The sequence below is a fragment of the Cervus elaphus genome, chromosome 7 (genome assembly GCF_910594005.1).
Source record: "Cervus elaphus chromosome 7, mCerEla1.1, whole genome shotgun sequence".
In the NCBI taxonomy this organism is placed as follows: Eukaryota; Metazoa; Chordata; class Mammalia; order Artiodactyla; family Cervidae; genus Cervus; species Cervus elaphus.
The window spans coordinates 37,381,722-37,394,638 of NC_057821.1; the positions used below are offsets into that span (position 1 = coordinate 37,381,722).

Below are 12,917 nucleotides of genomic sequence, written 5' to 3' on the forward strand. Positions count from 1 at the left end.
AGCACATGGCAAGTCCTACTATAGGGCTGTTTATAGGTATACAATATTGAGAAGTGGCAATGGCAACTTAAAAAATAAATACCAGTTCCCTCCTGAAATATCTTTATTTAAAGACAATTGATCTGTTTCTCTTTCCTCATTCTGTTTTTCCCCTCCCTTTGATATCACTATCCTGTTTCAGAGTTAATGAAGCTAAATTGAAATTCGACCAAATTTATTGCAACCAGTAATTAGTCTGAGCATGTGTGCATGTGCACGGGCGCGCACACACACACACACCCACACCATGAAATTTAAATGTCTGGTTCAGACCTATCCCTTCTCCCCATCTTCTCTTGATCATAGACAACTGAGAAAATATATGAAATTCAACACAAGGAAATTGAGGTTGCAGGTGAACACGTGGGTAGTTTTTGTATAAATTTAAACCAAAAATAAAAGATTCTAGTTAAACCAAGGATAAAAAAATATTCTTCCAGGGTGATCACTAAGAAAGATGAAAGTGTCAAGTAATCCTATGTATTTTTTCATATCAATCTACTTTGGGGGAAGGACTGAGTATTGAGAGGGTAGGAAAGAGAAAATAATGCAGTTATTTAAATTGAACAATTTCCAATTCTGAGCTGTAATTTTTTGGTCAGTAACCTTTCAAAAAGGAATCTAGTTATGAGGGCTGCTTTGATTTTTTTAATGGCCTTTCCTGCCAAATACGAGAGTCTACTTAAACCCAAACACCACTCTAGGAAAAGCTGTTGATCCCAGGGGTGGACAGGGACCTCTATAAGTGTTACAGAGACTCAAGAACAGAAACTGAGCCAACGCATCAAGCAGCTGGGAAAACCTCCTCAGCCTGTGTAGTACATCTGGATTGTCCACACAGTGGTAAAGTCACTGCCGTGCAGGGACTGAGACCTTGAGAATATTCAGGTCGTTCACATCATGAATGGCAGACATGGAGTGAGATATTTTGATGCTACATGCAACTCTGCATGTGGCAGCATACAGTTAAAATAAAACTTGAGAAGTCACTTTAATCTTAAAAGACCCTTCTCCTTCTGGTGAACTACTCCACATTCAAGAGCCAGTTTCCACCTCCCACCCGTGAGGAAGAGTGAGTTTTTAAAAATCTTCTCTTCCACTCAATTTTTCCTGTTTAGTAGATCACCTTATAGCTTTAAAGAAAAAAACAAAACAAAACACCTTCTTGTCTATTTCTACCTTAAAGTTTTGCAAAAAAGTAGTATGCAAATATAACACGTTATTATGAAGTCTATCCTAATTTACATTTTAAAGCATAACAATTTGATGTTTTAATTCCCAGTCAGTAACTAGATCTCTGGAAACCATCACAGTCTGAATCTATGGTCTAATATCTTACAAAACTTTCTGGGTAGACTGGTAGAATTTCATTCTCTTTTAAGACAGAGCCCTGGCCAACAGAAAAGCTTGAAGAGTACTAAGCAGGGAATCAAGAATTCTTTTGTTTCCCACATGAAGGAACAAGATAAAACCCCAGAAGATCAACTAAGTGAAGTGGAGACAGGAAATCTACCCAACAAAGAGTTCAGAGTAATGATTGTAAAGATGATCCAAGAACTCAGGAAAAGAAAGGATGCACAGAGTGATAAATTACAAGAACATTTTAGCAAAGAGAAGATAAAACAATCAAACAGAACTGAAAAATACACTAGAAGAAATCAATAGCCAAATGAATGCAGCAGCAGAGCAGATCAGTGAGTTGGAAGGCAGAGTGGTGGAAATCGCTGTCATGGAACAGAATAAAGAATGAAAAGAAATGAGGACAGTTTAAGAGACCTCTGGGACGACATCAAAAGCACCAACTTTTGCATTATAGGAGTCCCAGGAGGAGAAGAGAGAGAGAAAGGGCCAGAGATAATAGCTGAAAACTTCTCTGACATGGAAAAGGAAACAGTCACACAAGTCCAGGAAGTGCAGAGTCATTCCAAATAAGATGAGCCCAAGGGGGAACACACCAAGACACATAATAATCAGACTGACCAGAAGCCTGTGGTTTGACCTCTGCCACTAACAAGCTGTTTGACTCCACAAATAAATGACTCTGGGGCCTCAGTTTCCTCATCTTAAAGGGGGTTTGAAACCAGTCAACTGAAAGGCTGCTTCTGGTTCACACATCCGTGGAGGCAGCAGTGCCGGCAAGGTGTCCTGCAGTGAGGGCTAAGCGCCCGCAGTGGGAACTGCACTTCAGCAGGCAGCGGTCGTGGGGGCGGCCGCAGGTTCGAGCATCCCCTGGACACAGGCGGGCTGGCCCTTGCTGCACACCTAGCACTAGGCTAATCACCACCGCTCCTTCCCTTCACTTCCAGGGCCGACAGGTAGCCTGGAGTTAATAAAACTTGCCAAAGGCAAGGTTGAACAGAAGAATGAATGGGAGTAACATTTCAGGTATTCAGTTTACCTGTCTGAAAGAAACAATTACAATAATTACCTGGTTTGAATCTTGAGTTGTCTTTAGATTAATGACCTAACTTGTGGGAGTCAGTATGTGTGCTGGAAAAGTTGGATGACTCCTGGCATTACAGCTGATGGGACTCCTGTTCCCGCCAGAAGTAAATTCCCAAATTTCATGCATCTTTCATTGGCTGTAGAAGGTAGATCTGTTAGCTGAAACATATTTATGAGTTCAACCTTACTCCTGGATATCTTGATTGAAGGAGTCAGGAGAAAAATTTAATTTTAAGTAGAAAATCATCTTGGGGCTCTATTCAATTACTGCTGCAGAATAGGCATAAGTTTTAGAAAGCAACGCCGTATGGATGCAGGACTATTTAGCGTCTATAAATGGTGGCTAAACAGGCTAACAAAACAGAAGGATGCAGGGGCAATTAGGACCCGGGCCTTAAGGACCCCAGGTCAGTGTCTTACTGGGCTTGTTGTTACCTTTCTTGAGGAAATCTGCCCCCAAAGCAGAGATAGCTCTGTACTTCCTTTTCAAAGCCATGACTCGAAAGGATTTCAGAGAAGACAGAACACATTTAATGGGAAAAATGGAAGAAGACTGTCCAATATTGATAAACCTACAATTTTTCAGTAGCTATTGGAAAGATGAATTATGCTAAAAAAAGAAAAAAAAAACAACACCCCAAGCAGCTTCTTGTCATTTCTAAAACATGATCCTGTGCTTCCTGAAAGAGTTAAGGCTATATAAATATTTATCATTCTTCTTTCAAAAGGATAAGAAAAATTCCTTCTGCATACATGAATTTCAGATTGCTAGGCAAACATCAGGATATGGTCAGAGGCCCATCATCTTAATGAGGATATGGTAGTGGTAATTTTTTTTTTTTAAAGCTTGCTTATATGTGATCAAAAATACCCTAGAGATTTTGATTTTATACTGGGGCATGCACAGACCCATGAGCAGTTAATGCTTTCAGAAGCATATGGGTGGGATAACAGGAATACCATCAAGGGCTTACAGTGGGACTAGGGTGAAAGATTCATTAAAAGTGATAAATAGGATATGCCTTGCTTAATGTCTTGCAACTGCAAATTTAATACAGCAGGCCAGTGACTATGCATTTTAACTGTCTTTATTTTTAAGAGAGCTGCCAGATTTTAATTACAGATTAAACAGTTATTTGCAAATGAGTACCTCTTCATTAACATATCAGAATCATAATAATAAACAATTCTGTTACCAAACAGTGCATAGGGCAGTGGGAAGTTTAAGAACAGTACATACACATGGCCCTATAGCAGGGCAAACTATCCTACTTACGGTAGGCGAGCTGATACCTTAAATTTTTTTTAGGGGAAGTAAATAACCTAGATGAAAGCTCACAAGATTCTACATTTTATGAGATCAGAGATTGTGCTTCTTTTATTTACAGCTATATCACTAGTGCCAACACCATGCCTGGTTCACTGTAGGTGCTTAATAAATGTTGAATGAATGAGTGAACTAGTTTAAAGAGTACATATTCGTATTTTGCAGTTACACTCAAGCACTGATATTTTGTAAAAATTTGCTAAACTGGAATCAAATTATCAGTGAGGTTATTCTCAAACAATTTAATTGTCTAGTTTATTCCAAGGAACATAGAAGAAATACATTTTTTCTGTTACCACCTTCATAACAAACTATTGCTGTGTGTGACTCAGTCATGTCCAACTCTTTTGTGACCCCATGGACTACAGCTTGCCAGGCTCCTCTGTCCATGGGATTTTCCAGGCGAGAATACGGGAGCAGGTTGCCATTTCCTCCTCCAGGGGATCTTCCCGACCCAGGGATCAAACCTGCTTCTCCTGTGTCTCCTGCACTGGCAGGCGGATTCTTTACCACCGCGCCACCTGGGAAGCCCAATAGCAGCTGCAATAATTTTGCTGACATAGCTTCTTATTTAATTTTATTAAAGACCTTATTTTTTTTAGGGCAGTTTTATGTGCATAGAAAAACTGAGCGGAGGATTCAGAGACTTTCTGTGTATCTCCTTGTCCGACAGAGGCACGGTGTCTATTGATGTAAAAACGTAGGCTCACAATGTGTAACAAACGCACTACTCTGGTGAAGGATGACAACAGCTCCCTGTTTCTCATTTTCACCAGTACTTTTGTTGTTTCTGACTCGGAGACCGAGAAACACAAAGTGGAGTAACTAGCTCAAGGCTAAGTGAGTCAGATACAGCTCCCCGGGCACCAAGCACCCCAGCCAAGTGTTTTCTGCAGTCTCCAACGCTGCACCATCCTTCTCCTTATTTTGAGTCTGGAAGAGAGCAGGAAACAAGGCCCTCGATAAGAGGTATAAGAAAGTCAAGGTCACAAAGTGTATGATGCTGAAGTGGAATAATTTCCTTTTTAGGGAGGCATAGTTCATAGGCTACGATATTCCGTCACAAAAGTTTTATCTCTGAGTTTTTAAAAATACAAAGTAATTTTTTATGAATAAACAATTACTTCCAAATTCTTCAGCTTGCCAGAAAGCTAGTAGGCAAGAAATAGGAAAAAAAAAAAAAGTTAAGGCTAATTACTGAAATATACCCACCCTAGAAAATACGGTTCTCATGCCCTCCCTCCCCCAAACTACTTGCTTTAACTAGGCAGCTTCATGTTCAGTATGTGACTTTGTTTAGATTAGTCCTGAGGTTAAATAAGGCCTCAGACTAATAAATGAAGGAAACATCTGACTATCAACAAGCACACCCATGATAAAGAACTGTTAGGCAACTGACTTTATAAGTCTATTTTGGGTTATGTTTCTATTATGGTCTCATTCATTCTCTCTCTCTCATTCTTTCTTCCCCTGCCCATCATGCCCCCACCCATGCACCCCACTTCCTCTTCCCTCTTTGAAATCCCAGACCTTCTTTGCAAAGATATTGGGGCCTTTTCACACCCTGAAAAGAGGTGAGGGAAGATATGCAGCCATACTTGACAGCATGGAAGTCACTTCCCTTCTAATGAGTCTCTCACTTGCTCTGTCCTAGGTTAAAAGATAATAGCAATGCTGGCGAGGAAGCTTCTAAACTTGTAAAACTCATTGTGACAGCTATCCTCTCACACTTTTTCAGCTGAAATGTTGTTTGTGTAAAAATTCAGAAAAATGTGGCAGGCTGGACTCACTCCCTAAGCTGTGTGCTCTGCAAGGGACCCAAGCGCTACAGAGAGAACATGGAACCTGGCTGGAGACCAGAGCTGAGCTCTCCTGTGTTTTAAAAAGTCCTCTCTGGTCCTCAATCAGAGGTAAGTACTGCCAGTTCACTCAACAAATGAGAGCAGATGTGCTTTCTTAAGATAGTGATGCCTGCTCCATGAAAATGAGTTGCTAGTGATGCTGGTATCACCATTACAACTACAGAGGACCAGGGATTGTACAAGTGAGGAAGTTATTTCTGGAAGCTGCCTAGGATTAGAAACTTTTTTGGGTACCATTTTTTATCAAACAATTCCTTCTGCAATGGCTTTTGACAGGATCATCTTTGACAATGTGATTCCTCCTTGCTTTCAATTAAAAAGCCTTATATACAACTTAGGGCTTCCCAGGTGGCACAGTGGTAAAGAATCTGCCTGCCAACACAGGAGACACAGGTTCAATCCCTGGGTCAGGAAGACCCCCTGGAGTAGGAAAGGGCAACCCATGCCGGTATTTCTTGTCTGGGAAGTTCCATGGACAAAGGAGTCTGGTGGGCTACAGCCCATGGGGATGCAAAGATCCGGACATGACTGAGCTGCTGCTGCTGCTAAGTCGCTTCAGTCGTGTCTGACTCTGCGACCCCATAGACGGCAGCCCACCAGGTTCCTCTGTCCCTGGGATTCTCCAGGCAAGAACACTGGAGTGAGTTGTCATTGCCTTCTCCACATGACTGAGCATGCACACACATATACAATTTAAAATTAACGCTAAAAGTGATTGTGAAAGTGTTAGTCACTCAGTCGTGTCTGCTCTTTGCGACCCCAGGGACTGTGTAGCCCACCAGGCTCCTCTGTCCATGGAATTCTTCAGGCAAGAATACTGGAGTGGATTGCCATTTCCTTCTCCAGATGAGCTTCCCAACCCAGGGATGGAACCCTGGTCTCCCGCCATGAAGGCGGATTCTTTACCATCTGAGCCATCAGGGAAGCCCTAAAATTAACACTAAAACCAAGTTTTTTTTTTTTAAAAAGCTAAAAAGTATAGCCTCTTCTTCATTATTTGAGCTCAGAATCTACACAGAGCACATCTATATTATTAGCACATTGATGTCTTTTCCACTATCAGTGCAATCGCAACATCGATGGTGAAGGATTTACAAAGAACAATAGGCACGGGCTTTGTGCAAGAATTTTATATTATTAAAAATCATAAATATATCACCCCTGTCATATGGTTTAGAATGATGATAAGAATGTAATTTCATGACAGTTTCCCATTCTCTCTCATCTTACTCTCTCCCCAGTAACTTGCCCTCACCTTGGATACTGTATGATGGCACCTTGAATCTTCATTTCTTATTTTTTTCTGCTGTTCTGTGCTTGCAGCACTGGCTACTCCTATCTTGTAAGTGACATTTCCTTACTTAGTTGACAGACTAGACGGAACATCAAGGGGTGACAAAACAGGTTGAGGTCAAGTGAGATTCTGACTTTTGTTTGGATAAGCCATTCACTTATGCTGCCTATAAAATGGGAAAAGCTTACATCCAACTACCTTAGAATTAAAGAAACATACACAAAAATAGCAGCTAAAATACTATGAAATATATTTTAAAATGTCACTCCTCATATTGGTTTATTCAACACTTCTAGTTAGGTTGCTAGGCTCTAAGAAAACTTTTTAATAAAAAATAAACTATCACTCTATGTGTTTGCTTTCATTATCTTTTTGGAAAATCATCAAATATCTCAGTAAATGATGATTCTCCAATTTCCTTATGGAACAAATGTTCGAGTAGATCCAGCAGTTATCTTTGAGGTAATGTATCATTGTCTTGCTACTAAAAGATGAAAATCTTAATACCTAGCTGGGCTGAAAATCATATCACACTCTTTAAATCAAGTCTTTGTTTTTGTAAGTCAAGTCTTCTGGTTTTGCTCAAAACATCTACTTTTTATATATTCACGTTTAGAAGTTAACCAAGAGAGTAGAAAAATAATTTAAAAAAAAGAAAAATAATCATATGAGGTTTCCAAACAGAATTACGCAAGCAAATCAAATCTATGAAAAATAAGTAATCGTTAGAAACTAGAACTAGTTCCTCTTTGTGTTTGATAACAGATATACTTTCTACAAAATAGGATTTATGAGTGTGTGTGTGAGGTGTGTTCAATTTAGCAAAACAGTAATTATCATGATATATACAAACAAAATATCCTAAAAATGGAAATAAGCCAGTGTATTAATATGGAGGAAAAAAAAACCCCAAAACCTCCACAGTAAAAGGCAAGAGACCTAGTTTTAAAAACAAGGCCCAGGGAACTCTGCACAATATTCTGTAATAACCTAAATGGGCAAAGAATTTGAAAAAGAATGTGTATATAAATAAGCGAATTGCTTTCCTGTACATCTGAAACTAACACAGCACTGTTAACTAATTATACTCCAATATAAAATGAAAATTAACAACAAATACATATTAAAGTGGAGCACAAAATAAATTTCTAATAAGAGTATTTTTTAGCTGTGTAACAACAGTTTCAAGCTCTGCCATACCACAGAGCCACCACTAATAATCAAATGGATTAACAGCCTCTATTTTCTGTCTCTCAGATCCATTTCCTATAATCCATCTAGAGAGATATTTTAAAAACTCAAGTCTGGTCATGTCGCACACCTCCATTAAAATCCTACAATGGTTCCCCAGTGCTCTCAGGAGAAAGCTATCACATAAAGCCATTTTTTATTTTTTAAATCAGTGCACAGGAGACCATGTAATAAAGATGTCATAATTTATTTGACTACTTCCCTATTAATAGACATTTGGCTTGTTTCCAGTTTTTGGCTATGAAAAACAGCAATGCATACCTTTCTGGACACATGGGTGAGCATTTCTCTAGGAGTGGAATCACCAGGTTGAAGGAAGAATATTTACAGTTATAATTTTCACATATACAACCAAATTGTCCTTCAAAATGGCTTTATCAATTATACCTTCCCATTTGGCATACAGGGCTTTCTTTCCTAGACCCAACAACATGGTATGTGCATGCTTGCTAAGTCACTTCAGTTGTGTCTGACTCTTTGCAAATCTATGGACTGTAGCCTGCTAGGCTCCTCTGTCCATGGGATTCTCCAGGTAAGAATACTGGAGTGGGTTGCCATGCCCTCCTCCAGGGATCTTCCCAGCCCAGGGGTCGAACCCAAGTCTCACATCACTGGCATTGGCAGGCAGGCTCTTTACCAGTAGTGCCACCTTTGTCGCATAAAAAGTAATGAACTATTTTTGGTGTAATTTTCATCTAGTTGCTAGTGAGATTGAATATCTCTCATACCTTTGTTGAATGCAATTTGCCCATTTGCCTATTAAGTTGCAATTACTAAAGTACAATGATTAAGTATGGATGTGAGAGATGGATCAAAAAGAAGGCTGATCACTGAAGAATTGATGCTTTTGAACTGTAATTCTGGAGAAGACTCTTAAGAGTCTTTTGGACACCAAGGAGATGAAACCAGTCAACCCTAAAGGAAATCAACCCTGAATATTCACTGGCAGGACTGATGCTGAAGCTGAAGCTTCAATACTTTGGCCAGCTGATGCAAAGAGTTGACTCAGTGGAAAAGACCTGATGTTGGGAAAGATTGAGGGTAGGAGAAGAAGTGGGCAGTAGAGGATGAGATTGGTGGGATGGCATCACCGACTCGATGAACATGAGTTTGAGCGAACTCTGAGAGACAGTGAAGGACAGGGACACCTGGCGTGCCACAGTCCACGGGCTCGCAGAGTTGGACACGACTTAGTGACTGAACAACAACAAAATATTAAAGATATTTTCCCCTGATTTCTTGCCTATCTTTTAATTTTATCATGTATTGTATAGAAATGCTTACTCTTTGGTAGCAAAATTTATCAAAAAGTCCTGTTGGCCTTTTGATTAAGATTATATTGACAATATAGAATAATATGGGGAAATCTGACAGTAGCATGATATTAAACTGTCTACAAAGGAAAGTGTTATGTTTTATAATTTAAATATACCTTCTATATTTTTCAAAAAAATCAGCTTTCATCCTAAAGATCTTATCATTTGTTACCGGATTTATCTGTTGGCATATGTATTGCTTACTTTCTATTGTGAATGGGATCTTTTTCCATTACTTTCATTTAAACAGTCTTTTTCTGTTACTTTTAGTTTTGATGGGATCTTGTACCTGGCTCACACCCCTTAGTTTTTCAATTAATTCTCCTGTACCTGTACACTTGTCTGTATGCTCTACCAGAGTAAAACTTTCCTGAGAAAGGAGATGACGTCTATCTTTTCACTGGCATGTTCCTACTATCTAGCATAGATCTTGGCACACAGTGGGGAATCAACAAACAGTAGTTGAACTGAACAGAATTTAAAATGTAAATTCACATATGAGTGTCAGTTCATGTTCATTCCTCTCCATGATGGTCAAACTTCTTAAATGGAATGAACTGAAGATTCTACTATCTTAAGACTTATTAACCTATTAAAATACATATGAAGATTAAAAACACTATGCTAATCAGTAGATCAAAGAGAAAAGAAAACCTCCAAATAAGTCAATTTAAGAATAAGATTAGAACACTACATACTAGACAGGGAAGAAGACAACAAATTGACAAATATGTAAGTTTGGCAATTAGAGAAATAAGAACAACAACAACCCCAAGGATGGCCACACACTATGAAATGCAGAATAAAGGAATACAATTAAAGCCAGAAATAGAAAACATAAAAATATGAACAATTAATCATTCAAGCATATTTTTGTTCATGTTGAGGGGGGAGGAGCTCACAACACTAAAATGAAACACAGCAACAAATCAATACTGAAGCAGACAAAATGTTAGCAAACCAGTCAAGATGGGGGAAAAAAGAAAAATGAGGAATGAAAAGGGCAAGAGAACATTATATACAACTCTGCTAAAAAAGGTGAAAAAGGAAATCAGTGTAGGACGGATTGTAGGACTGTATTACAAAAATTGACTCAAAATGAAAACTGATATGCATATAAGCAATTGAAAAGGTTATTACATAATTTCCTCTTAAAAGACTATGCAAAAAAAAAAAAAAAAGACTATGCAAAAAAGCTTTTTAGCAGTCAACTCAACCTTTTGAGAAACAGGTAACCTCATGCTAGAGAAACAGATCCAGAGCATCGAAAAATATGCCAAATCTCCCCATTAGATTTTTAGGAAGTCAGCATTACTATCACTAGAAAAAACCTGAGGAAATAATATGAAAAAGGAAGATGAAAGATGAGGTATCTTAATCTCAATACAATGTAATATGTTGGATAAAAGGGCAGGTTCTGGAGCTGGCATCCCAGTTGGCCACTCACAGCTGACCCTTGAGTAGCACAGGTATTAGGAGTACCGACCCTCCGTGCAGCTGAAAATCCTTGAGTAACTTTAGTCTTTCCTCCACATCTGTGGTTCTGTGTCTGCAGATTCAGCCAATTGTGAATCATGCAGTACTGCAGGATGGATTTATTGAAGGAAAAAAATCCACATAGAAGTGGACCTGTGCAACTTGAATGCATGTTGTTTGAGCATTAGCTGTGCTAGTTATGTCACTTTGAGTGAGTTATTTTCCTCTGTGATGCCCCAAACTGTGAGGATTAAATAAAATAATCCTCGTAAAGCATTTAGTATAATGGCAGCCACAATATTTTAAGGGGATGACTGCGGACAGTCCTCCCTTGAAAATATGTAAAATTATGCATTTTGTCGGTATGTCAATTTTTCTGAGTGGAAGGTTAATGGTTTTCATGAGATTTTCAAATGAATCATGACTTCCTCCAAATTAAGACCCACTGTTACACATTAATCTTACTTTAGAGTACAGATGTAGAAAATCTGGATGCAATATAAGCAAAATAAATACAACAGCACATTAGAAGAATCATTCTTCGGTACCCCCAAAATTAATCTTTGAAATTGAAGGCTATACTGGGTTGAGAATGTACAGTGGTCAGCTTTTCTAGAAAACAATTTCATAGCATCTATCAAGAACCCTTCACTGAGTAATATTTATGCTCTTTAGCCTAAAATTGTGCTTCCAGAAATACATTTACTGAAAATGGATATTGGGACCAAAAAATGTGTGTTATATGATGCTTATTATGGGGTAATTTATAATAACAAAACATGAGAAACAATCTGAGTGTCCAACAATAGATGAATAGCCAGCAAACTGAGGCATCCACTCCAGGTTTAGTGTGTAGCCATTCCTGACTTCACGAACTTCAAAGACACCAATGACGTTCACAATGTAATTTCTTAAAATTAACTTGAATACAGAGTATAATGCCAGCATCATAAAATAAAGGAACATAAGCTAAAGCAAGTAAATACACAAAAAAAGTGCTAATGGTTAACTCTGGGTGGCGGGATTATGAGTGACTCATCCTCTTCCTTCCTTCCCTTCCTCCCTCCTTTACAGATGCTCTACAACAGGCATTTTAAAAACAATCATATAAAGCTCATTTAATAAAAATATCTTACTCATAGGGGCTTCCCAGGTGGCTCAGTGGTAATGATTCACCTGGAACAGGAGAAGCAGGCTCGATCTCTGGGTCGGGAAGATCCCCTGGAGGAGGAAATGGCACCCCACTCCAGTATTCTTTCCTAGAAAGTCCCATGGACAGAGGAGCCTGGTGGGCTACAGACCATGGGGTCCCAAGAGTCAGATGTGACTGAGCAACTAGCAAACAAGCAACAGACAAGATGTGTATCGTACTAACAAAGGTGAGCAAACAAATGGATCATCAGAACACCCACTCCCCGTTTTGTAACTTTTGCTTATAAAATTGTTTGAGCTTTCTATTTAATATTATGATAATTAAAGAATACTGACAATGAATGACAGGAGCTGCAAACAAACCATTACCTTGCAACTCTCCTAAGCAGTGAATTAATGTTGGCTTTGCAATAGAGTCTGTTTTGGTAGATTGTGGTATCAATACTTTCTCAGCCTCTGTAAATGGCAGGAAGTTTTCCCTACCTTTCCTGTGAAAACCGTGAAACATATTCATGGCCTCAGAAATATTTTAGAAACTGGGTCATGATTTTTTGCTCCAAACTTCATGAAGTAGAAAGGAAACCTAAAAAAATCCTTAAGTAGGTAATACGTATGAAATAAGATGACTAATAAAACTATTAATTCTTTTGCAACCTTCCCTTGTAACTCTGGCCTTACTAATATTAAACGATTTCCTGGTCAACCAGCCCATCCTCCATGACAGTGCGGTACGCTCCTGATAATCGCCTCGGGTG

General features: G+C 38.9%; 1 protein-coding gene across 6 annotated transcripts in view; it reads right to left on the reverse strand.

Annotated features, from left to right (window-relative positions):
* Positions 1 to 12,917, reverse strand: part of CDKAL1 (CDK5 regulatory subunit associated protein 1 like 1) — a 580,103-nt gene that overhangs the window by 36,316 nt on the left and 530,870 nt on the right. Inside the window, exon 14 of one of the 6 annotated variants that reach the window (XM_043908420.1) lies at positions 4,341 to 4,744. The exons of the other annotated variants lie outside the window; for them this stretch is intronic. Coding sequence (XP_043764355.1) covers positions 4,637 to 4,744 — 108 coding nt within the window. The 3' untranslated portion in view covers positions 4,341 to 4,636. Of the gene's footprint in view, positions 1 to 4,340; positions 4,745 to 12,917 lie in introns of those variants that run through there. 6 annotated transcript variants of the gene reach the window in all.